Genomic DNA, 23,480 nt, shown 5'->3' on the forward strand with positions numbered 1-23,480 from the left:
GGGACCTTAGAGCCCATCCAGTGCCACCCCCTGCCATGGGCAGGGACACCTTCCACTAGCCCAGGTTGCTCCAAGCCCCATCCAACCTGGCCTTGGACTCTTTAAGGGATGGGGCAGCCACAGCTTCTCTGGACAACTTGTGCCAGGGCCTCACCACCCTCACAGGGAAGAACTTCTTCCTTTAGGAAGAAATCTTTGCGGTTTGAAGGTCCCTTCCAACCCAAAGTGTTCTGTGATTCTATGAACAAAACATGTGGTTGCTGCATCTTTGCACCATTGCAAAAGTAGCAGGAGTTTCACATCCCCAAGGTGGAACATTCTCACCTGACAGCTAGCTGAGGCCCCTCAAGTGTTTATACAGCTGGGGGTCAAATGAGATCATTTGCATCCCAAATCCATGAAAAAAGATCTGTGTTTATATGGTATCTTCCAACCTGACCAAAATACTGTTTATTAATGCCTAAAATAGAAATGAAATTTAAGTGAGAGGCTCTTCAAAACAGAACTGCCCAGGTTCAAACCCCGGCCAACAAATGTCAGGATTGGAGAAAGAGATTAACACAATTTACTGCTAATGAGGGATTCCTTTTCCAAGCTGTCACTACTTGAATATCTTCCTGATGTCTCACTGGAATGTGTGTAAACCCAACACAGTGTCAGAGCATTTCACAAGCTCACAGTGAGTGTTTAGACATTAAACTAAAGCCATTCCTCCAGGCCACGCTGGAAACTTTGCAGCTGACCTAGAGAGCATACAATGAAACACGTGTTGTTCACCTGGGTGTCTCATTCAGGTTATTCTCAGGGCTTTCTCTGGCTTATTAGTGAAGGGTTTAATCAGTAAATTGACTTCTTAATGAGCAGGGCGCTGCAGGGAGCAGATTAATCATTAACTCAACAGCAGAAGGGGAATTGTGGTGAACTTGGAAGACCTCTCTCCACTTTTAGTTTATTTGGAAGAACTCATGTGACTTGAGACACATGGAAATACTCCTTTTCAAGGCATTTTCCTGCATTGCCAAAATGACCCCAGTGTGTTGCTTCTCTCTCAATGCATTTGCAAGTGACTGATTTTTTTGCACCTTTGGTGTTGCAAGAAGATCAAATAAATAATGACTGGGGAGGGGGGTGGGTTCGGGGGCTCTTTTTGCTTGAAAGGGCACTGACCTACCATAACCCACACGTGCTGAATAGTTTTCTTGAATGCTTTGTGATTTTTGAGATTCTCTTTGTTAAGACTGAATCATGTGAACTAACTTATGCTAAAGTTGAGTCTTTGATGCATAAAAACGAGTCTCTTGAAATGAGACTTGTGAGAGAGCACACTAACACTTCACTATTCACAGCAGTTTATGGTAAGATCTATTTTGAGCAGACCAGCTTTCGTTTGGTATATAAATCAGAAGAGAAATCAATGAGGATTCATGGAATCTGCCTTTGTTTTATTAACTAACTCATCAGAATGAGTGAATATTTAGCCTAGAACTCACAGGCTGTGAATGCAGTTGGTAGTTTGGGGATGCATGTGTGTGAGAACTCTGCCTTGTCTGTTTACTGGGTATTAATGAATCCAAGAAGGCATCTTGGTGTTCTGAAGTTGCACACAAATGGAGACTTTCCTGAGAATGTTTTATATAAAAGGTGGGGACAGTTATTCCTTCAAACCAACTCTGAAGAACAACGAAAATCTAAGAAGTAATTTTGCACTATTGGTTAAGTTCTTGCTTTTTCTGAAGCCACGTGGTTGTTTTTAGAGTAACAATCACTGAGCAATGAACTGGAAGAGGGAAGGGAGTCTCTACACAATAATTAACCCAGGGCATCTTTTTGCAGTTATATACCGTGCTCCGAGAGAATACATGTGGCAGTGACAGAAATGGCAGCCTTGTTCCCAAAAGTAAGTACCTGCCACCATCAGAATGGTTTTGGCCCTGTTGCTCAAGTGTAATTTCCCTTCAGAATGAAAATCAAAAATTGTTTTCCTTAAATGAAAATGTTAGGGAGAAATGATGGGGTTATGATGCACCGTTGTATTTATTAGCGTGGCAGCTGGGAAGGGCTAAAGTGAGTCCAGGCCTTTAATTGTACTCTTGAACTTAAAACTCTTAAGAACAGCAGAAAACTGGAGGTACTTGGATCTGGCATGAAGAGTTGTGGAGTTCTATGGGAATTTCACCAGACTCATCACCCCCTTTTCCATCTGAGTGCCATTGCCTGGATTTCTTTCCTGCAGCCATGTTTAGATCTGTTACCCATCCACCAAAGTGATCTGTTTGCTCACAGCAAATTTAGGGAGTGAAATCCCCATGGCTGAGTTCTTGTAAAGTCTTAGCCACCTCTCCAAAACCACGAGGAAAGAGCCAAGACTGTTGTCCCGCCTGCACTGATCGTCCTGGACACGCTGTCCCCTCCTGCCAGCCAGGACATGGGTTGGGACAGTAAACAGGCACCAGAAATGTGCATGAGTAACTTCCTAAGGGAGGGCATGGAGCTATTATTCCCTGCCTGCTGCCTGGCAGCCGTTTGGAACCTCCGTGAGAGGAGAAATTCTGCCTGCTGCCACGAGGGGAAGGCAGAGCCTGGCCGCAGCCATCCCGCATCAAAGAAACCCTTGTGAGCACTCCCGGCTAATTAAAAGGTTGTGTTGTTCTGCCTGGTTCAGCTTCTGTTTTCCCTTCCCAGAAGCCCAAGTCAGAGCTGGTGAGGACTTCCCTGCGCCTGCTGACATCCAGTGCCTACAGACTGCAGTCAGAGTGCAGGAAAGCGCTGCCCGCGGAGCCCAGCCCCGCGCCCGACATCCAGCTGGTGACACAGCAGGTCATCCAGTGCGCCTACGACATCGCCAAGGCTGCCAAGCAGCTGGTCACCATCACAACCAAAGAGAACAACAACTGAGGCACTCGGGGCTTTTTACTCTGGGGTTTTTTAAAGGTTGGATTTCAACATATAGGTGTGGAACTATGCGCATTTTTATGAGGAAAAAACTTCAAGGGGCAAGAAACTTTTTTTTTTTTTTTTTTTTAAACTCAGTATTATTTTTGCATGTTTTCTAACAATTTTATGATTAATTTAACCCACTGCCTTATTTTGTGCCTGTGTTGCCAGTGTAGTTATGGATAATAGCATGTCGCAAGTAGCTGTCGAGCCACTCTCGTGTCCCAGCGCTGTACCGAGCTCTTGTAGATGTTTCCTTGGGGCCACGTTCTGCTTTCAGATCCTGCTGGTGGAACTGCTCTGACACCACTGCACAGATGGGGAGGGCAGCATCTCCGTCCCTCCGGAGCCTCCCCTGCCAGGATCCCTCTGGCTGAGGCTCCCCAAGCTCCGGGACCGCTCCCAGCAGGAAGAAGGTTTGTCCTGGTAACGGGGTACCAGCCCAACGTTCTCTGTTCCCATACCAACTGTTGTGCAATATGTTTTTAGTCTGCTAAACCAGTAGTAGTTGTGGGCATCCAAGCTTGTTACGTGTAACTCTACAAGGTCTTTGTCACTTTATGTTTTGGAAGGAATTTGAAACTTAATAGTTATTTCTTTTAGTTGTCACTATGCCATTAATATATATGTTTGATGTTACTTTAGGGCATTAGTGGTTTAAATACTATCCTTTGTTTCTGAGTTAGTAATTCATTGGTAAGTTTCCTGCAGAATTTTCCTGTCATCTTTGAGGCACCATCTTGTTTGCAGCAGCATTTCTCAGTAACTCCAGATGCAATTTCACTAAAGATTTCTGTGCTCGTTAACAAAAAAAGGAAGTTAGAAGAGTGCCAGTGCAAAAGCAGCTGTGTCTGCCACAGCACATAACCTCTGTACCTCAACATATCCAAATGTGAAAACATTTCTTGTATATCCTAAGTTTTTTATGCAAATCTTTCAAAATTTGACAACTTGCTGCCAGACTGCCTGGCCCCAGTGGCCACATGTGCTCCAGGTTTCTTCATCCGTAACAGTTCACAAAAGTGTCAGTCCATAATTTCAAAAATGAGAATTTTTTTGGGAGTCTGAATTTCAGGTGGTGCAGGAAGTCACTGATTTTTGCCCCTGCTTGTGTCCCACTTGGAAGTGTGCTGTCACTGCCCAGGAGCCAGCCATGGTGTGTTTGTGTGGATATATCCAAGCACAAGTGCCATAGCACTGCTGGATTCCTGGTGCTGTGTCTGGCTCCCAGAGCCTGAGGGAGGGAAGGAATGGAGAGAGGAGATGACAGCCCAGTAAATTAATGTTCTTCATTGTGCGGTTTTATTTCCTCTCCGTCCTTCTGAACCCCAGAAGCAGCTCTAGCCTGACAACGCAGGGGATTAGAACTACAAATGATCTTTGTGAGACCTACTTCAAAATCATGCAACTGGCAATTAAATACATTGAGAATCTTCTAGGAACTTCTCCTTAAATTGGCATGGCTGAAAGGCAGCAAATGGTATTTTTCAGTCTCTCAGGACACCTCTGTGTGCTGTTCTTTAACATATCTTACCTGCTTTCCAAAGCAGGGTGACACTGAGCTATGGTGTAATTTATCACTTATTTAAACCTGCCTTTGATCCAAAACCAAGGGACACTTTAGGAACTGCCAGCCCCTGCTCCAGCTAGACTGAAATCAGAGTGGTTCACACCCCACAGGAACCCCCAGCAGCAAGTTCATTCACTCACAGCACTGCAGTCACAGAGTTTGTAGCACCTCAAATAACAAAGGTGTTTTTCTTTTAGGACTAGATCTCCTCTTGTTCCCCTGTATACAAACTTGGTCTTCCTTTACAAAATGCTGCAGAGGAAAGGAAAAGCTTTTTTGCCTTTTTCCAAACCTTGTATTTATCAGTGTCATTCTGTCTGTACAATATTTTGACTTCTAATCTTTTGTTTACAGTATTACTATAAAATGCTAAAACCCTTTCAGCGTGTGAAATAATGTGGGGTTATTTGACTGCTGGTTCTCTAAAGATCTTTGGAAAGGTTTCTACACTTGAGTAAAGTGCTGAGGTGCCTCCAGTCTTTGTCACAGCTCTGTTACAGCTCCTTGTGCACTGTGACAGGACTGATGTCAAGCTGCAGTAGTTGATGGTAACAGCAAGGAATGAAGTACAATAATCAACTCAATCTCCTCCTGTTGCATAGTCTGCTCACGTAAAAAAAACCAAATCCTTGTTCAGGTTTCAATTATTCATTATTTATGAAACAAGTGAAAAACAACATTTAATGAAGTCTCCAGCACCTTCTGGAGAGGAACTGGACAAGCACTGCTGCCACAGCACACATGATCTGACTGCTTCGCAGTGTGCATTATGAATTAACTCCTCAAAGTCCAGTGGGCACCCGGGCAAAGCCTGATTCTCCAAGGTGGGAGTCTGACACAGCCCATGGTGTTTCACAGCTCCTGTTCCTGGGGAGGCACTGATTCTCTCACGGCTCAGGTCCACAGGGGCCTTTTGTTTGCTGGGTTGCCTCACGTGTGCACAACTCCAGAATGCAAAGTGAAGCAGTTCACTTCTCTGAAGGTGCTTACACTTCCACATTCTTGAAGATAGTAGAAATTTGCTCTTCTTCAGCTGGGCCACAGCTAAATGTTTTCAGAGAGTCAAGTCTTGGTCTCACCGTAGGCTATTCCAGAGGCACCATTACTTCAAGAGTTCCTTGAGCCTTCAGAGTTTTCTTTCTGTAGTCTGGAGCTGCATCTCGTGCTTGTTCCTCAAGTCCAAGCTGCTCTTGGGTAACTGTAGAACTAATGGGGTCAAAACAAAGACCAGCACTGGTTTATGGGCTCTGGCTATTCAGCATGCACAGGAGGTGATGTGCTGGGCAGGGGCTTTAGGTAGGGTTACTCAAATTCAATTTTAGAGCCAGGCAAAGCAGGACAGACACCACAGACACTGAGCAGGGGAGTTGCACTGTACTGACTGCATTAACAGAGCCAATAAATCCCTTTCAGAACTGAGCAACATTTGAGGCATTAGCAACACATCTGCCTCAAAAATTCTTTAAAAGATAGGGCCTAATATATCAATATCAGCAAGAGAGAGAACTGTAGAGCTCTATGAGGGGAAGGAACAGCCAGTGTTGTGCTCTGGCACTGTGACAACCAAAGCGCAGATCAGAGACACTGATGCTGTCACCCTTGGTAATGGACTCGTCTGTCGGGGTGGCCCCTGTGCCAGGACAACCTCTGTGTCAGAGTGACCCAGGTGTGACCTTACCCTGCTGTGCCAGCCCTGCTCGCGGTGCTGCCGGGCCCATCCCTCCTGCTCTTCCTCCTCCTCTCTCGAGCTGCACTCTGTCCCCTGTGCACAGGAAATCGGGTGAGATAGGGCGGCCTCACCAGCCGGGTGTGTATTGGGGAGCTCAGCCTACCTGTGCCTGCAGCTCCCTCCTGCGGGCTCTCTGCAGTTCCTCCTCCTGCTCCTTCTCCCGACGAGTCCCTTCCTTCTTTGCCTCCTCGAGTTCTTTGATCAGCTGCTCTCGATACTTTATGGACTCTTCTTGGGCCCGTCTGTTTAACTCCATCTTCTCTTGGATCTGCCGCTGTCTGCCTGCAAGGACCTGTGCGAAGGGAGGGGATGGAGGGAGAAGATGGTTAAACAGTTCCCAGAAAACACACCAGACAAGCAGAAAAATCCCTTCCACCCTGCTGTGGAAGGCTCTGACTCTCAAGACAGTGGTAGGTGACAAGTGGAATGATGGTTTCATTGAGCCAAGGGAGACACATCAACAACAGAGGTCATCATCACCTCATTCATCAGGCGATCTCTGGCCTTCTTCTCTCTTTCCCATTCTTCTTCTCTCTTCTCCCACATTTTTTTAGCTTCTTCCCTAAAGGAGAGCGGAAGAATTATGTCTGAGGCACAGATGAGCTATCCTGTGCTTTCGAGGAGTACTCAGGTTTCTCTTCAGGTTTGTTCCCTGCCAGTTGGTGTGTCCACCCCACCTCTGCCTCTCAGTGACCCTCTGACCCAGAACATTCAGCACACATGGACTCTTCAGGTGAAGTTCAGAGGTGGGCAGACTCACCTAAAGATAGTCTCGAGCTCTGCTTCCCTCTCCTTTTCCAGCTGGAGCTGTTCCTCGATGACCCTCTTCATCCAGGCCACGTCTGCCACCGCCCGTTCCTGCTGCGCAATCTGCCGGCGCTGATCCTCATCTTCTTTCTCCAGGAGGGCTGATAAGATTTGCCTGTCTGTCTCCTGGAGAAAAACCACGAGATTAACTATCTACCAGCCTTGCAGCCTGTGTGCAGGGCTCCTCTGGGCATTACTGGTGACAGTGTCAAGGGTGTGCTCAGCAAGATGCTCCATCCGCTGCTTCCCTGTGAGCTTTGTGCTCCTGTGCACAAGCTGGAAGAGGCCTCCTGATCTGTAGGAATCAGAGGCAGACACAAAACACACAACAAGTTTTTTCACCCCACAGCATCTATAAAGTATAAATGAATCTCTTACCAGCTCCTCCTGTATCTGCTGCGCTCGTCTCCTTAACTGGACATCACACTGATGCCTCAAAAAGCGACTGAAGGAAGAAAAAAAAGAAAAAAAAAAAGCCAAAATCACATTGACTCTAAAGCACCACGTCATTGTACAGCAGCACTCAGGGAGGTACGTGTGTGACAATGAGGAACCTGCTACCAGGAACAAAAAGCACCAGTAACAGTACCAGTGCCTCTGCTCCTTGGCTGCTGTGGGCAAGTCCACCAAAACCCAAATATTTACATCCTACCACTGCTACGTGGAATATCTCCTTGTGCCCCAAGTACTGCTGTGGACACAGGAACAGATTCTATTCAAAACAAGCTCCACTTGGTGTCCTACCCCAGCTCTTTCTTCCTCCGGTGCTCTTCCATTTGTTTCCTTTCTTCTTCCAAGTTCTCCAGCTCCCACTGCTGCTTTAATAAATTCTCTTGTTCCTTTTTCAGCTTTGTTGCCTAAAAAGGACAAAACAAGAGCCAAGAGAGAGTACATCAGAGAGCTACAGCATCCCACAGAGCATGCTTGACCAGAGTTTGTACCCTGTGCTGCTCCCTGCAGTGCAAACACGGAGAGAAGAGGTCAGGTCAGCCTTGCTGTATTTCCAAGTGAAGCAATGAATTCTCAAATGAGGAGAAAGTCAAGATTACCTTTGTCTCCTGTAATTTCAGTTCTTCTATCTGCTGAAGCAACGTCTCCACTTGCTGCTTCTCTTCCAGTTGACGCTTCTCCTCCTCTTGTCTCATTCTCTCCGGCGCTTCCCCCCGTGCCGTTTCGTACTCGTTTTCATAACATTTCTTCTCTTTGAGTTCAGTCACCTCTTCCTTTCCCAGCCCAAAGAAAACAGCATCTCAGGTTAGCCTGACACAAAGAAACAGCTTCTGGCTCAGAAAATCCACAGAGCAGACCCCAGCAAGATGGATGGCTTTGTTAACAGTGCCCTTCCCAGCAGCAGCTCCTGTGGCACAAATGTCACATCTCCACCTGCATATGTGTTTCAGAGTCCTCCCAGGGACCAGAACACCAGGGCTACCCCCCATACCTTGGTTTTTTGCGTTAGCTGATCACCCCAAGCCTCTCTCACGTGCTTCCTGTGCAGCTCCGACTCCACCTGGAGATACAACAGATGCAGTAGGGCCATCAGTGCCAGAGGTTCTGTCCCCCAGGATCTTCCAGACTCTCCGGAACACCACCTGGCCCTGAAATCCCAGCAGGATCTGCCTCTGCAGAGGTGGGTTTGTCTGAGTGTCCGAGGTGCCCACCAGGTCCTGAGCTGAGGGTTATTGTCACATGGGAAACACCACAGTGACAGTGACACAGGGCTGCAGCACTGGAGCAGCACATGAGTGGAATAAAGAATGAGGAAGCGCCACAGCATGCCAGGTATAGCTATTAAGATTTATATTTTTTCTATTATTTATATTTTATGCACCTGAGATATTTACATTGTGAGCACTGAAAATCCGCTCAGAGTCTGAACAGATTTCTGACTTTTAAAAATACAGCTTTGAGGGAGCTTCTTAAAACTATTTAAACTCAAACCCTTTCACTTCTTTGCTTTTTGTTTATCAAAACTTGGGGTTGTTGCTGTGATGCAAGATGAGTGGCAGCAGTAGAGATACGATGACTTTCAAGTTAAAAACAGGTTTAATAAATACAAGGCAGCGGGGACTAAAGAGAAAGCAGTATCACCTCTCGGAGCTCCGCGTTTTTGTTCCAGTGCTCGTGCAGCAGTGGCTCAGCAAACTGGGAACACAGAGCCGGGTCAGGTCAGGATACGAGAGAGCTCGGTATCCCAAACCCCGCCAAGTCTGACAGGGGATTCAGGGCACCAAGTGCTGGCAACTCCTGGGGAGCCCCCAGCAAGTCCCGCTGGCACAGGTGAAGCACGGGAGCGGCCCTTCACGGGACGTGCCCCGGGATGCGGGACGAGCACGGCCGGGCCGCTCCCTCACCTTTGTCCTGCACTCTCCGGGGCCGTCCCGCAGCTCCTGCCTCCGCATCCCGCCCCGCCGCCGCTCCCGCAGCTCCGCCGCCAGCGCCTCCTGCTCCTCGCCCAGCAGCCGCTGCAGCCGCTCCCGCCGCCGCTGCAGCCGCGCCGCCTTCTCCTCCGCGTCCTTCCGCGCCGCCGCCGCGCTGCCGCACACACCGGCGGTCAGGGGGACCCCGGCAGCGCCCCGGGACCCCACCGGACCGCGGCCGTACCTGGGCGGAGGGACGCGGGGCTCGCTCCACCGCGCCTGCAGGGAGCAGCAGACGGCGGCGCGGGCGAAGGCGCGGCTGGTGCTCTCCCACTGCTGCCGGCTGCGCGCCTCCAGCTCCCGCCGCTCGGCCGCCCTGCGCTCCGGGCCGCGGCCCCAGCGCAGCCACAGCGACATCGCAATGCGCCCGCAACGCGCCCGGCCGCGACGGTTCCCGCCGAGGGACACGGCGAGACGGGCTCCGCGAACACGGAGGGAGGCGGGGACCGACGGAGGGAGGCGGGGAGACACGGAGGCGAGCACGGAGGGATGGGGAGATGGAGCGGCGGCGGCGGATCCGTTCGCTCCGACCCGGCCCGGCTCGCAGGACACGGTGCCGCTGTGCCAACTCGGAGCGCGCAGCACCGCGGGGTTTATGGCGCTGTAAATATTTCAGGGGTTAAAGGTTTCTGTTTCTGCCCGCCTTGGCAAGGCACCAGCGCGGCGCCGCCTGCAGCGAACCCAACCGGACCGGCCGCTGCGTGACCCGGGAATGGCCGGGCACCGCCGGAGGGGCTGCGGGGCATCCCGAAGTGAGCTCTGAACATCCCAGGACGGGCTGCGAGCACCTTGGGGTGGGCTCAGGGCACCGCGGGCACCACGGAATTGGCTCCTGCCACCGCGGGACGGACTTCAAGCATCCCGAGAGGGGGTGCGGGCACCACCGGAGTCTAGCAGCGAGGAGGGAGGCGGCAGCAGCCGGCAGCGCCAGCAGATGCCACCGCCAGTGACCCACAGCTCCCCGCACCGGCCTTGTATCCGCACCCTCCCTGCCAGCCACAGATCGCTATCGCCCCACGACCTGTTTTTCCAGAATAACCGGTAAAAACACCATATTTGGGGCCCTGTCACCGGCAAATCCGCTCCCCACGCAGCGCACGGGCTGAGCCTCCCTCCGCTCCCACCCCTTCTTCACCTCTCCGTGTCCCCGCTCGGTGTCATTTTCCCACCCAACCCCTCACTGAGGTGTTTCATCACTCCCGCGCGTTGAGGTTTGTTTTCCATCTGTTCCCTATAAAATATTTATCGCCGTGAATAATTAACGCCGGCCCCACTGACGCTCGGAACGCGGCCGGGGCAGATCGAGCTCCTCGGTACGGCCAGGCCCAGAGTCTGAGGGGGCGGTGGGGGCGTGGCTTCCTCGGGCAGCAAGTCCCGCCCCCCGCCGCTCCGGCCAATGGCTGCGCACCGCCCTTCTGGGCGGTGCGCAGCCATTGGTCGGAGCGGCGGGGGGCGGAGCGTGGCGTGGGCGCGCTGCCGGGTCGGCCCCCGCTGCCCTCAGAGCCCCCTCAGCCGGGGAGCGGTGAGGGGGAGACAGGGGGGACTTGTGCCGGTCATGGCGCTGCTGCTGGAACACGAGTTCAAGCCGCTGCCGGCTGATAAGCAGATCGAGACTTTGCCCTTCCTGGAGGCCGTGGCGCACCTGCCGCCGTTCTTCGGTGAGACCGGGGTGGCCGGGGCTGGGAGATGAGGACTGGGACCAGGCCTGCTGCGGGCTCAGCCGCTGCGGGGTGCCCCTTCCCCAGTTTTGGGTGGTGACCCTCCTGCCTGATCCAGGGCTCACGCCGGGCTTGGCTGCTCTGCCAGGGCCAAGGTTGCATCACGATCCTGTCAAACCCGCCGAGCAGCTCCTTTGGGAAGCGTCCTGTCGTCCCCTGGAACACCCCATCCAAAGGCATGGCTCGGGGCAGGAGCTGCCATCCCACCCATGGATCCCACCCCGTGTCGGGACATGGGTGGGTGTCGGCGTGGCCGCCCTCGTGTCACAGTGTGCTCGCTGCCCTCCACAATGTCAGCTATTGTGTGGCGGCTCGGTGGCAGCCCCGGAAGCGCAGGACATGGGGCTGCCTGCCTGCGGACGGGCAGTGTCCGGTGCCTGTCAGGCTGTTCCAGGACCTTCTGCCAGGGCTGTGTCCCGGAGCCTGGGGGATTGGAGGTGGGGTCGTAGTAGGTGGCAGGGCTGTCCCAAGAGCCAACATCCATCTACGAAGCTCAGAGATCCTTTTCTAGTCTCGCTGGCGTGTCTCAGTGCCCAGGCTGTGCTTGAAGTGAAACCTGTTGGTTATGGGATGTCTGTGGTGTCCCCTGTGTCACCAATGACTAAGTGTCCTCCCTTCCTTTCTCCACAGATTGCCTGGGGACTCCCATCGTCTACTCGCCAGTCAAAGCAGACCTGACTGGAAATATCAGGGTAGGAAGGGACTTAGGAGGGCTCAGAGGGGAGAATCCCTGGGGAGAGATGCTGTGGGACTGAAGGTGTTTCAAAAGGCTTTTCTTCCCACGGGGACTTTGGGCTCAGCGGTGGCTCATCGGGTCACATGTTTCTTCCCGGGACTCCTGCCCAAAGCCCCGTTAGCAGCCACTGTGCTTCACTGCTCCTGGGAGCCAACCCCCTTCTCTGCCCTCAGAAAATCCGGGCGGTTTATGACTCCAACCCTGCCAAGTTCAAAACACTGCAGAACATCCTGGAGGTGGAGAAGGAGCTGCATGGCTCGGCCTGGCCCAAGACGGGCGCGACGCTGGCGCTGATGTGGTTGAAAAGGTGACTCACAGCGTCGGGAGCTGCTCTGGCTGTGTCCCGGCATGTGGGGAGCTGGAGAACGCCAGCTGGAGGCTGTGTGGGCTGGGGCTGGGCAGTGTGGGGTGCTGTGTTTGGGGAGCACAGGGAACCCCCTCCCCAAATCTCCCCCGGGAATGCACACAGAAATTCAACCTCAGAGCGTGAGCCCACAAATTGTCTGGACGGGCCAGGACCGTGCAGTGCCTGGAGGATCCATGGGGCCACACCTGGCCCTGCCCAGCTCAGCCCTCAAACCTTCACATGGAGGTTCTATCCTTTCCTGGGCCCCATGTCCTGCCCCCGAGGGCTCCATCCAGCCCTTCCCTCTCTCTTCCCTGGATGCACACACAGGGACAGGCACCACCTCTGCGAGGGGGATGCGCTGCTGGAACTGTTGGTTTTTGGGATGCTTGGACACACCAGGCTGGAAGCTGGGAAGCAGCACCCCTTTCCCTGAGCCAAACATCTCTGCTCTTCTCCCAGGGGTCTGAAATTCATTCTGGTGTTGCTGCAGAGCATCTCCGATGGCGAGAGGGATGAGGAGCATCCGAACCTCATCCGAGTGAACGCCATGAAGGCTTACGAGATCGCGCTGAAGAAATACCACGGCTGGATGCTGCAGAAGCTCTTCACGGTGAGCATTCCCTCCCTCTCCAAGCATCCAACCATCATCCCTAAGGCTGTTCCTGTGCACTGACAAGTGTCTGGAGACCCCACAGTGTTGGTGAATAGGACACCCCAACCCATGGTCTCTGTTGGGTTTGTGGGAGTCAAACTCCCTCTCCCTGTTTTATAGGGCTCAGTCTACGCTCTCCCCTACAAATCCGATTTGCTGAAGGCCTTGGAGAAGGGTAAAGAAGTCAAAGAAGAGGAAAGCATAGAAAAAATCCATCAGTTTCTCACAAGGGTCACTCCAATCCTGGATGCAATTTATGAGATGTACACGAAGATGAACGCTGAGCTGAGCTACAAAGCCTAAAGCTGGCACAGGACTGGCACAGATTAAATAACGTGTGATGGGTGTTACCTGTGTCTTCATCACTGACGCAGCTGGGGCAGCTCCCAGCTCTCCGGTGACTTCGATTCCTGTCTGGATCTGCAGTGGATAACGTCTTTTCTAACCAAAAAATAATAGCAATTAACTTTCTATCAAGAACACGGCAATAAAACAATTGTGGGTGTCACCCTCGGATTTCCCAAGAGGAAAAGCAAGTGTTTCTAGTCCCAACTCTCGGATTCCTGTCTTCAGTGGGGCAGGGAATGAAGTGTCCTGCTGATGAATGAAGTGGCACTCAGACCGTGCCTGGAACCCACCAACGGGCACCTCGTGTTGATTGGCACTGGATTGTCCAGAATGATGCCCATGCTGGAGGAGCTGATGACTTTCCCAGGTGACCCCAACTCCTCCGGTGCCGGCGTGAGAGCGAGCCCCTCTGCCGGGATTCGGAAACCAGGGACTGTCCCCGTGGTGTTTGCGGTGCCTTATGAGCCCCCCTCACCTCCCGAGCCCCGGGAGCAGCAATTAATAAAAACTGACAGTACCCGTGGCCTGGGAGCCTCATTTGGGGCTGTTCATGGGGGCTGTGTCAGGAACGGTGTTTGGGGAGACTGTTTTAGGGAAGGTGTTTTAGGGCTGTTTCTGGCAGGGCTGTTTTCAGTAGGGAGATTTGGGGTTTTTTCCTAAGGGAGCTGTTTTCAGGAGGCTTTCGAGGAGGGTGTTTTGGAGCTGTTCCTGGGAGGCTGTTTTGGAGCTGTGTCCTGGGGGGGCTGGTTTTTGGGAGGGTTTTCAGAGCTGTTCCTTGGGAGGGCTCTGTCAGAGACGTTGTTGCTGGGGGTTTATTTTTTGGAGGGTATTTTGGGGCTGTTCCTGGTGGGCTGTTTTGTAGCGGGTGTTCCCGGGGGATTGCCCGGGGGCCGCGGGGGCGGGGGGGCCGGGCGGGGGCCGATCCCGGGGGCGGGTCCCGGTGCCGCCTCCGTGCTGGAGCCGGGGCCGGGGCGGGGAGGGGCCGCTCTGGGGACCGGCCCCGGGCGACTCGGCGGCGCCGGAGCCTACGGGACTTTCCACGGGACCTTTCGCGGTACGGAGCCGGGGCAGCGGGCAACGGGGGGGCACGACCGGGAGTGGGACGGGCCGGGACGCGGGGACCGGGGCTGGATGGAGCCTCCGGTGGGGGACGTGGAAACTGGGGCAGGATGGAGCTCGCCGGGCAGCACACGGGGACCTGGGCAGGATGGAGACCCCAGGTGAGGCCGGGGCCGAGGGCTGAGCTGGGCAGGGCCAGGTGCACCCTTATGGGTCCTGAGCTGTCCGGACAGTTTAGGGACTCAGACTCTGAGATTGAGATGCCAGGTGGGTTCCCAGGGGGATCTTTGATAGGAGGGGCTCCCACCAGCTCTGAACCCCCTGTGCTGCCCACACCGAGCTCCTGGCTCTTCCCGAGATGAGCACGGCCTCAGCGGTGAGGATGATTTGGGGAAGCAGCTGCATCACTCCAGATGAGCATTTCCGACGAGAACCCGCTGTGGTTTCAGTGATTCACTCCCGCCAGATCACCCTTTAATGTCATGGGACACCCTCCCTGCTGCTCGCCCATAGATGTCCCCGCACATCCCGGTGTCGGTGACAGCGTCTGTACTCCCATGATGGGCTGGAGCGGGGACTGACTGGGGACACTGGTCCAACTGGGAGGTACCTTGGTGGGAAGCTGGGAAGAGGTGGGAGCACAGGTGGGGTTTGTGTTGGATGCGAGAGCTGTGCCTTGACTCAGTTATTCCATGAGGTGAAGAAGTCTGAAAAATCCAAACGCAAATAACTAACGGGCCAAATCAAACCCCTGTGACAGCACCTTTCCTGGCAGCGCCCGGGCTGACGGCACCAGCCCTGAGTCCCTCACTTCCCACACAAGCTCCAGCCACAGCCAGTGACAGCAGGTGTGTGACAGCCCGTGCAGTGTCCGGGTTTTCCCTAAAGCCGCACTTTCCTAGGTCCCAGCACAATTTGGACAGGTCAGGTGCTCCATTCCCATTCCCAGCCCGCAGCATCCGTCTGCTTGGGCAATTCCCTCTTCTCCGTTGTCCAAGGTCAAACCGGCCATGGGAGGGCCCCTGTTTGCACGGGGTCAGGATGTGGGACCTGTGGGCTTTGGCAGGTGCTTGTGGAATTTCTTGCAGAGATGGAGATGGCAAGAAAGTCAGCAAAGAGGAGAAACTGTCAGCTCTGTGTCCCCCAGGGCTGCACTGTCCTTTCTGGGCATCCCCTGAGGCTGCACCATCCCTGCTGTGTGTCCCCCAGGGCTGTACTGTCCCCCAGGGTCGCGCTGTCCCCACTGAGTGTACCCCACGGCTGCACCATCCCCACTTGGTGCCCTCCAAGGCTGCACCAGCCCCGCTGAGCATCCCCCAGGGCAGCAGGGAGAAGGGGCCGCTGCCTGAACCCCCTCCCTGTCGCTGCAGGGTTTCGGGGCTGTTTGCCACCCTCACCCCCCGTGCCCACAGGAGCACCGCGTGGCTGCCAGGACCTGGCTGCCTCTTTCGAGCCCTTTCCCCGGCTGGGCTGCCCTCCCGACAGGGCCCAGCCTGCCATTGTGGCTTGTCGCACAGAGCTGCAGCCCAGCACAAAATGACAGGTTTTCTGCTGCTTTTTCTGTCCCGGGAGGGCTGAGCTCCCTGCAGGGGGGAGCTGCGCTGAGCCCTAACGCTGCTGGGTTTCGCCGGAGGGTTTTCGTGGAAAACGGGGCTGGGGGAGTGCCCGGGATCAGTCACCTGTCCATGTCCGGAGCGGCGTGGTGGGCAGGACACGCCGACAGAGTACAGTCTCTGCTGGCCGCACTGATAGCACGTCTCTCGTTCATCTCCACGTCCCTCCCGGCAACCTAAACCCGTAATTTCTTGTCCCAGCCGCTGCTCCTGCCCCCCCGCGCCGCACCCGTCCCCTCCCGGTGCCCAGATCCGGGTCCCACCGACCCCCCCTGGGTTGTGGAGCATCAGGAACAGCCCTGGCCCCGCTCCCAGCCCTGCTGCGGTGGCAGCTCCTGCTGCCTCTGGGCGCGCTTCCCTGGACGCTTCCTTGGATGTGGGGAGTATCCCAAGGAATGTTTTCTTTCCTTGGGCGGCTGATCGGAGTGCACAGGGTCTGCTCTGTGCCCTGTCCTGGGCTGCACCCCGGGCTGACCGCAGCGAGGCCGGGCTCGCCCTCGCCCAGCACGGCAGCGCCGCAGCCGGAGGGGCCCCCGCAGACGTGAGGGGTCCCCGCAGCGGGTAGGTGGGTGCCGAGAGAGCCGGGACAAGGCAGGGCCGACCGGGAGACTCGGAGCTACAGGGGATCCCGCCGGCCCCGACCGCTGCCAGGGTCGGTGTGGGACCTGTCCCGCCGCGGGGCTCGGTGCCCCGGGGAGAGGATGGGGAGGGTCTTTTGCGGGTGACACTGAGTTTTCCTCTGCCAGGTCTCTTGGTCTCGTGGAAGGAGCCGGGGGTCACAGCCACCCAGGCAGGCCAGTCGTGCCCGTCCGTTCTCCGTGCAGGGACCATGGCAGACACCGAAGACGCCCCGCGCGAAGCCGGGGAGGGCGCAGGGGAGGACGGCACCCTCCAGAACGACTCCTTCCCGCTCTCCTCTCTGGCCAACCTGTTCGAGAGCGAGGACATCCCGAGCCCCGCCGAGGCAGCCCGGGGTCCCCCCGGAGCTGGGGATGGAAAGCAAAACCTCCGCATGAAATTCCACGGGGCCTTTCGGAAAGGCGCCCCGAAGCCCATGGAGCTGCTGGAGGCCACCATCTACGAGTCCCCCGTGGTCCCCGCGCCCAAGAAAGCCCCCATGGACTCCCTCTTCGACTACGGCACCTACCGACACCACCCCAGCGAGAACAAGCGCTGGCGCAGGAGGGTCGGGGAGTGAGTACGGGACCCCCGCGGCCCCGGTGCGGCGGGGGGTGGGGAGAGGGATGTTCAGCAGCTGGGGACGTGGGCAGCCCTTCGAGTGGCACTACGGGGTGCTGTGGGCAGAGGTGTCGCGCACAGGGAGCAGCTCCCGGTGAGTGCCAGTGGCAGCGCTGGGCTGTGCCATGCCGTGGTGGGGGTCCGCAGCCCCCGGTGCCGCGGGGCCGGGAGCGCGCTCCCCTTCCCCCTTACGGGAGCCATGAAAGAGGCTCTGTGCGCCCGGCCGCTCCCCTGGCCGGTGCGGCCGTCTGGCTGCGGCATGAAAGGGCTTTTCAGGAGGCCTCCGCCCTGCCCCCGCCAGGAAACCGGAGCCGGGGAGGGCAGCCCGCGGCCGGACGCACAATGCCCCTCTGTGCCGGGCACCTGGGGCGGCCACCGTGGCCCCCCGCCAGGTCCCCACCCAGGGGTGCAACCGGCTCAGGAGAGCGGGATGTTCCCTCGTGGAGGTGGGTGGAGGGGGCCAGGATGCCCCATGAGCCCTCAGACTGGAAGTCCCTGGCTGGGGCAGCCGCCCTCCGTCCTGCCCCCATTCCCGGTGCCCGGAGCGCACCGGTTGTCCCCGGTCCGTCCCCCTGCTGCCGACTGCTCCGACCGGTCCGGCTTCACCCGTGGTGCCGGAGCGTGACCAAGTCCGAGGGGCACAGCTGGGGGCCCAAAGCGCTGCGGTACCTGGGTGGAGCTGGCGAGGCACTGGGAGCACTGGGCTGCTGTGGGTGGGGAGGCTGCCCCGGCCTCACAGGTGACCCCAGTCGGGAAGTGTCCCCACGTGCCTGTCCCCAGTGGCTGAGCACCCTCAAGCTCATTGCAGAGGTGGGAAACCGAGGCAGCGGCTCCGGTTCCCAGCGCTGGCGTTTCTCCCGCAGGAAGCAGCCGCCGGCCCCAAAGGGACCGGCTCCCGACCCGCCCCCCGTCCTCAAGGTCTTCAACAGACCCATCCTCTTCGACATCGTCTCCCGGGGGTCCCCGGCCGGGCTGGATGGGCTCCTGTCCTTCCTGCTCACCCACAAGAAGCGCCTCACGGACGAGGAGTTCCGAGGTGAGGACCTGGGTGTGTTCCTTGCCCTGGTGCCAGGGCTGCGCCGTGACCACTGGTGATCCCGGTGTTCCTGCGGGAGTGGGGATGCACAGCTCTGGCATGGGAAGCCAGGGGTCTGAGGGGGCTTACCCTGGCCCCACCTCAGCACCTTCCACTCGCAGAGCCCTCCACGGGAAAGACCTGCCTGCCCAAGGCCCTGCTGAACCTGAGCGGGGGCAAGAACGACACCATCCCCATCCTCCTGGACATCGCCGAGAAGACGGGAAACATGCGGGAGTTCATCAACTCGCCCTTCAGGGATGTCTACTACCGAGGTGGGGGGCGTGGGCCACCGCTGGCCCCGCCTGGCCATGGGGAACACTGGGATGATTCGGGGAGCTGGGAAGGCTGGGACTCGGGGGATGTCGCGGGGCAAGGCTGTGGCTGACGGGCGGTGGTGTCACAGGCCAGACAGCCCTGCACATCGCCATCGAGCGCCGCTGCAAGCACTACGTGGAGCTGCTGGTGGAGAAAGGAGCAGACGTCCATGCCCAGGCCCGCGGCCGCTTCTTCCAGCCCAAGAGCGAGGGCGGCTACTTCTACTTCGGTGAGCAGGGAAGGAGCCCGGGTGGCTGCACCCCAAGGTGCCCCCGCAGCGGGGAAGGGGTGACAGGAGCGCCGGTGATGTCCCCGCAGGTGAGCTGCCCCTCTCGCTGGCCGCCTGCACCAACCAGCCGCACATCGTGCACTACCTGACGGAGAACGGGCACAAGCAGGCGGACCTGCGGCGCCAGGACTCCCGCGGCAACACCGTGCTGCACGCCCTGGTGGCCATCGCCGACAACACCCGCGAGAACACCAAGTTTGTCACCAAGATGTACGACCTGCTCCTCGTCAAGTGCGCCAAGCTCTTCCCCGACACCAACCTGGAGGCCCTGCTCAACAACGACGGCCTCTCGCCGCTCATGATGGCAGCCAAGACCGGCAAGATCGGGGTACAGTGACCCCCCTGTATTGGGGGATGGCTCCCTGCCATCCCCGCTGAGTCCTGTCGCGCTCAGTGCGTGTCCCTGCACGGCTTCTCTCTGCAGATGCTGGTGGAAACCTGGATGTGCAGCCTATTAACCCGGCTAATTAAAGCCCCTTTGTATTCTGGCCCTTTCCTAACTAACTCCAGACCCTCGCACAGCCCATCCTCTCCCCTGACCTGCCCTCGGCCTCTGGTGGGGTGGGCAGGAGGGTCATCAAAAATGCAGAACTGCAGCATCCTGGGGGCTGCGACAGTGTCTTTGCACCACCCCAGGAGCACCTGGGAGCATCCTGAGCCCACTGGGGTGGGTTGAGGGATGCACCCGGGGTGGGGTGGGAGAAGGGCAGGATGCCCCAAGCAGGTGGGGCCAGGTCTGGGGGTAGCAGTCCTCCATCCATCCGGCAGATTTTCCAGCACATCATCCGGCGGGAGATCACGGATGAGGATGTCCGGCACCTCTCCCGGAAATTCAAGGACTGGGCGTACGGCCCCGTCTACTCCTCCCTCTACGACCTCTCCTCTCTGGACACTTGTGGGGAGGAGGTGTCCGTGCTGGAGATTCTCGTCTACAACAGCAAGATCGAGGTGTGCAGGGGCTGGGGGGACTGGGAGGGGTCTGGAGGGGACGGGCTGGCCCTGTGCCCTCTGTCAGCACCCATGTCCCACCAGAACCGCCACGAGATGCTGGCCGTGGAGCCCATCAACGAGCTGCTGCGGGACAAGTGGCGCAAGTTTGGGGCCGTCTCCTTCTACATCAGCGTGGTGTCCTACCTCAGCGCCATGGTCATCTTCACCCTCGTCGCCTACTACCGCCCCATGGAAGGCCCCGTGAGTCCCCACGCTGGCCCAGCCCCACGGGCCAGTGCTGCCTCGCAGCGGGGTCTGCCTGGTCTCTGTCCCAGGGGATGGGGGAGCAGCTCAGCTCTGCCCTTTCCCCACAGCCGCCCTACCCCTACACCAGCACCGCCGACTACCTGCGCCTGGCCGGGGAGATCATCACCCTCCTCACTGGAATCCTCTTCTTCTGCACAAACGTCAGTGTGGCAAGGCAGGGGGTCCTCCCGTGGGACCACTGAACCCTTGGGGTCCCCAGGGGTGACAGTCCCTGTGTCCTGAGGCATCCACTACTTCCACAGTGGCCCCAGACACGGGGACCCTGCCACCCCAGACCCTCCAACCTCTGCCTCTCTCCCACAGATCAAAGACCTGTTCATGAAGAAGTGCCCGGGTGTGAACTCCTTCTTCATAGATGGCTCCTTCCAGCTGCTCTAGTACGTGGGGAAGCCCCGGGGCCACCACAAGCCACTGCACCCCCCAGGCTTGTGGGTGCAGAGTCTGACCCCAACTCTCCTCCAGCTTCATCTACTCGGTGCTGGTGATTGTCACGGCGGGGCTGTACCTGGGTGGCATCGAGGCCTACCTGGCCGTCATGGTCTTTGCGCTGGTCCTGGGCTGGATGAACGCCCTGTACTTCACCCGCGGGCTCAAGCTGACGGGGACCTACAGCATCATGATCCAGAAGGTCTGGTGGGGTCATGGGTCTTGTCCTTCTCCAGGGGTGATCCTCCTGTGGAAGTGTAGCCTAAAGAGGTTCCTCCAGGCTTTATGAAGGGTTCCACTGCCCTGCTCCCAGCCCGGCCGTGCTGGTGGCACAGCTTGGTGATGATGCCATGGTCCAGCACACCTCACCCTGCTCTCCATCACTTTCAGATCCTCTTCAAAGACCTGTTCCGCTTCCTCCTGGTCTACCTGCTCTTCATGATTGGCTACGCCTCAGGTAACACCTGGCTGGGGGAAGGACAAGCCCTGTGGCTCAGCATGGTTGGGCAGGGGGCTGCAGACCCCCGGCTCCATCCCACCTGCCCACGGGCACAGCCATTGCCTCCTCCAGGAGTGGAGAGGGTCTCATCCAGAACAGAGCCACATTGGGACCCACTGTGGATCCCGTCCTTGCCGTTGCCCCTGCGGACTCGCTGTCCCTGTCCCTTCTCCCTCAGCCCTGGTATCCCTCCTCAACCCGTGTCCCAGCAGCGAGTCCTGCAGCGAGAAATCCAACTGCACGGTGCCCACCTACCCGTCCTGCCGGGACAGCCAGACCTTCAGCACCTTCCTGCTCGACCTCTTCAAGCTCACCATTGGCATGGGCGACCTGGAGATGCTCGAGAGCGCCAAGTACCCCGGCGTCTTCATCATCCTCCTCGTCACCTACATCATCCTCACCTTCGTGCTCCTCCTCAACATGCTCATCGCCCTCATGGGGGAGACCGTGGGCCAAGTCTCCAAGGAGAGCAAGCACATCTGGAAGCTGCAGGTACCACCCTGGGGGCTGCGGGACAGGGGCCCCAGGGGCATCCTGTGCCTGGGGCGCTGCAGCATCGAGGCCTCCCAAGCTCCGTGGGCCAGGTACCTCCATGCTCAAGCAGTCCCTGGTGTCCCTGGCAGTGGGCCACCACCATCCTGGACATCGAGCGCTCCTTCCCAGTGTTCCTGCGGAAAGCCTTCCGCTCGGGGGAGATGGTCACTGTGGGGAAGGGCACGGACGGAACCCCTGACCGCCGCTGGTGCTTCAGGTAAAGGTGGGCGCCCTCGGGCTGGGGAGCAGCTGAGCCTCTCCCGCCACAGCCAGCAGCATTTTGGGGAGTTGGCACCACACACTCGTTTGCTGGGTGCTTTGTACTGATGTGGAGGCAGCTGGCATTGCTGGTGGGTGCCAGAACTCCCATCCTGGCTCCCAGGCAGCCCCTGCGGGTCTGACCTTCCCCACAGGGTGGACGAGGTGAACTGGTCCCACTGGAACCAGAATCTGGGCATCATCAGTGAGGACCCGGGCAAGAGCGACACGTACCAGTACTATGGCTTCTCCCACACCATGGGCCGCCTGCGAAGAGGTGAGCGCCGTGCTGCAGGCAGGGAGCATCCTCAGGATGATGCTTGCAGCCTCTGATGAGCCCCGGGAGCAGATCTGGAGGCCAAGGCAGCAGCCACAGGCTCCCGGCTCTGCCAGCCTCCCACCCTCTCTACAGATCGGTGGTCGACGGTGGTGCCCCGCGTGGTGGAGCTGAACAAGAGCTGCCCGCCGGAGGAGGTGGTGGTGCCCCTGGGGACCGTGGGCACAGCGGAGCCGCGGGAGCGGCGGCACGGCCATGCCCCAAGCTCCCCGCTCTAGCCCGGCAGCACCGGCAGCTGATGGACTCTGCCCGGGCCCCCGGAGCGGCTCCAGAATCGCGACCGAGCTGGATGGTGCTTGTCTGCTCCTCAGGGATTCGTGCAGCCTCTGTCCCTCCGGCAGCCGCTGTCCCGGCGGGTGTCCAGCCCGGGTGGGGGGGCCTGGCCCTGCCCCGGCGGGGCCGGTGGTCTCGGCTCTCACTGGCGAGCTCCAGTGCCACCGCTTCGCTTTGCTGTGCCGGGGCCGTGGCTGTGCCGTGCCAGGAGCCTCGGCCCGGGCCCGGGGTGGGGAGCACGGCCCCCGCCGCCCACCAAGGCCGATGGTTTTGCCACAGAGTTTTGCACAAGATTTATACGACTATTTATTTAGTAATAAAGACTGACCCGCCACCGCCGCCTCCTCCCGGCACTGAGTGATTCCGGATGGGAGAGCCACGCTGCCGGCGGGGCTCGGGGAGGGATGGAGGAGCTGACTGCTTCCTGGCTGTGCCGTGCCATGCCAAGCCATGCCGTGCCTTTGGGCAAGGTCACCCATCAGGCTGAGCTGAGTGGTGCATGGCCGTGGTGTACAGGTGTGGAACAGGGATGTGAGGATGTGCAGGTGCGGTACAGGGATGTGAGGCACAGGTGCGGTACAGGGATGCGATGTGCAGGTGCGGTACAGGGATGGGAGGCACAGGTGCGGTACAGGGATGTGAGGCCCAGGTGCGGTTCCCGGTTACGATGCTCAGGGGCGGTACAGGGATGTGCGGCCCAGGTGCGGTTCCCGGTTACGATGCTCAGGTGCGGTACAGGGATGTGCGGCCCAGGTGCGGTTCCCGGTTACGATGCTCAGGGGCGGTACAGGGATGTGCGGCCCAGGTGCGGTTCCCGGTTACGATGCTCAGGTGCGGTACAGGGATGTGCGGCCCAGGTGCGGTTCCCGGTTACGATGCTCAGGGGCGGTACAGGGATGTGCGGCCCAGGTGCGGTTCCCGGTTACGATGCTCAGGTGCGGTACAGGGATGTGAGGCCCAGGTGCGGTTCCCGGTTACGATGCTCAGGGGCGGTACAGGGATGTGAGGCCCAGGTGCGGTTCCCGGTTACGATGCTCAGG

General features: G+C 57.6%; 4 protein-coding genes across 14 annotated transcripts in view; 3 read left to right on the forward strand and 1 right to left on the reverse strand.

The window, feature by feature from the left end:
- GIT2 (GIT ArfGAP 2) overlaps positions 1-4,887 on the forward strand; it is a 24,618-nt gene extending 19,731 nt beyond the window's left edge. For all 9 annotated transcript variants that reach the window (XM_032128396.1, XM_032128387.1, XM_032128391.1 and 6 more), the window contains 2 exons: positions 1,834-1,897; positions 2,683-4,887. In XM_032128396.1, coding sequence (XP_031984287.1) covers positions 1,834-1,897; positions 2,683-2,895 — 277 coding nt within the window. In that variant the 3' untranslated portion in view covers positions 2,896-4,887. The remainder of the gene's footprint in view (positions 1-1,833; positions 1,898-2,682) is intronic.
- On the reverse strand, positions 3,003-10,570 carry TCHP (trichoplein keratin filament binding). 3 transcript variants are annotated; one of them, XM_032128402.1, is made up of 12 exons: positions 9,645-10,569; positions 9,395-9,575; positions 9,132-9,185; positions 8,482-8,550; positions 8,090-8,263; positions 7,785-7,897; positions 7,419-7,485; positions 6,994-7,166; positions 6,714-6,795; positions 6,337-6,525; positions 6,183-6,266; positions 3,003-5,710 (listed from the first exon to the last, which is right to left on the reverse strand). In XM_032128402.1, exons 1-12 carry the CDS (start codon positions 9,815-9,817, stop codon positions 5,678-5,680), a joined length of 1,392 nt encoding a protein of 463 aa, XP_031984293.1. In that variant the 5' UTR covers positions 9,818-10,569; the 3' UTR covers positions 3,003-5,677. The 3 variants fall into 3 exon arrangements, with proteins under 3 accessions (XP_031984293.1, XP_031984291.1, XP_031984292.1); XM_032128400.1 differs by having other exon boundaries at positions 9,395-10,570; XM_032128401.1 differs by lacking the exon at positions 9,132-9,185 and having other exon boundaries at positions 9,395-10,570.
- A 361-nt stretch (positions 10,571-10,931) lies between these two features.
- On the forward strand, positions 10,932-13,786 carry GLTP (glycolipid transfer protein). Its single transcript, XM_032128295.1, has 5 exons — positions 10,932-11,118; positions 11,809-11,870; positions 12,088-12,221; positions 12,723-12,873; positions 13,036-13,786. Exons 1-5 carry the CDS (start codon positions 11,016-11,018, stop codon positions 13,216-13,218), a joined length of 633 nt encoding a protein of 210 aa, XP_031984186.1. The 5' UTR covers positions 10,932-11,015; the 3' UTR covers positions 13,219-13,786.
- Positions 13,787-14,258: 472 nt separating this feature from the next.
- On the forward strand, positions 14,259-22,774 carry TRPV4 (transient receptor potential cation channel subfamily V member 4). Its single transcript, XM_032128327.1, has 16 exons — positions 14,259-14,317; positions 16,682-17,129; positions 18,038-18,210; positions 18,372-18,524; positions 18,656-18,796; positions 18,886-19,184; positions 19,625-19,804; positions 19,889-20,047; positions 20,161-20,253; positions 20,417-20,490; positions 20,576-20,741; positions 20,930-20,996; positions 21,217-21,530; positions 21,662-21,789; positions 21,986-22,107; positions 22,243-22,774. Exons 2-16 carry the CDS (start codon positions 16,765-16,767, stop codon positions 22,383-22,385), a joined length of 2,577 nt encoding a protein of 858 aa, XP_031984218.1. The 5' UTR covers positions 14,259-14,317; positions 16,682-16,764; the 3' UTR covers positions 22,386-22,774.
- Positions 22,775-23,480: the final 706 nt, after the last annotated feature.

Source organism: Corvus moneduloides, chromosome 18, assembly GCF_009650955.1.
Source record: "Corvus moneduloides isolate bCorMon1 chromosome 18, bCorMon1.pri, whole genome shotgun sequence".
Classification (NCBI taxonomy): Eukaryota; Metazoa; Chordata; class Aves; order Passeriformes; family Corvidae; genus Corvus; species Corvus moneduloides.

Coding starts and splice junctions, on each gene's coding strand:
- TCHP (XM_032128400.1), bottom strand. CDS start 9,817: ATGTCGCTGTGGCTGCGCTGGGGCCGCGGCCCGGAGCGCAGGGCGGCC. Junction 7,486..7,784: donor CGGAGGAAGAAAGAGCTGGG/GTAGGACACCAA, acceptor TTCTTCCTTCAG/TCGCTTTTTGAGGCATCAGT. Junction 6,796..6,993: donor GAGCTCGAGACTATCTTTAG/GTGAGTCTGCCC, acceptor GCTCTCCTTTAG/GGAAGAAGCTAAAAAAATGT.
- TRPV4 (XM_032128327.1), top strand. CDS start 16,765: ATGGCAGACACCGAAGACGCCCCGCGCGAAGCCGGGGAGGGCGCAGGG. Junction 20,491..20,575: donor GGCTCCTTCCAGCTGCTCTA/GTACGTGGGGAA, acceptor ACTCTCCTCCAG/CTTCATCTACTCGGTGCTGG. Junction 21,531..21,661: donor AGCACATCTGGAAGCTGCAG/GTACCACCCTGG, acceptor TGTCCCTGGCAG/TGGGCCACCACCATCCTGGA.
- GLTP (XM_032128295.1), top strand. CDS start 11,016: ATGGCGCTGCTGCTGGAACACGAGTTCAAGCCGCTGCCGGCTGATAAG. Junction 12,222..12,722: donor GCGCTGATGTGGTTGAAAAG/GTGACTCACAGC, acceptor CTCTTCTCCCAG/GGGTCTGAAATTCATTCTGG. Junction 12,874..13,035: donor TGCTGCAGAAGCTCTTCACG/GTGAGCATTCCC, acceptor CCTGTTTTATAG/GGCTCAGTCTACGCTCTCCC.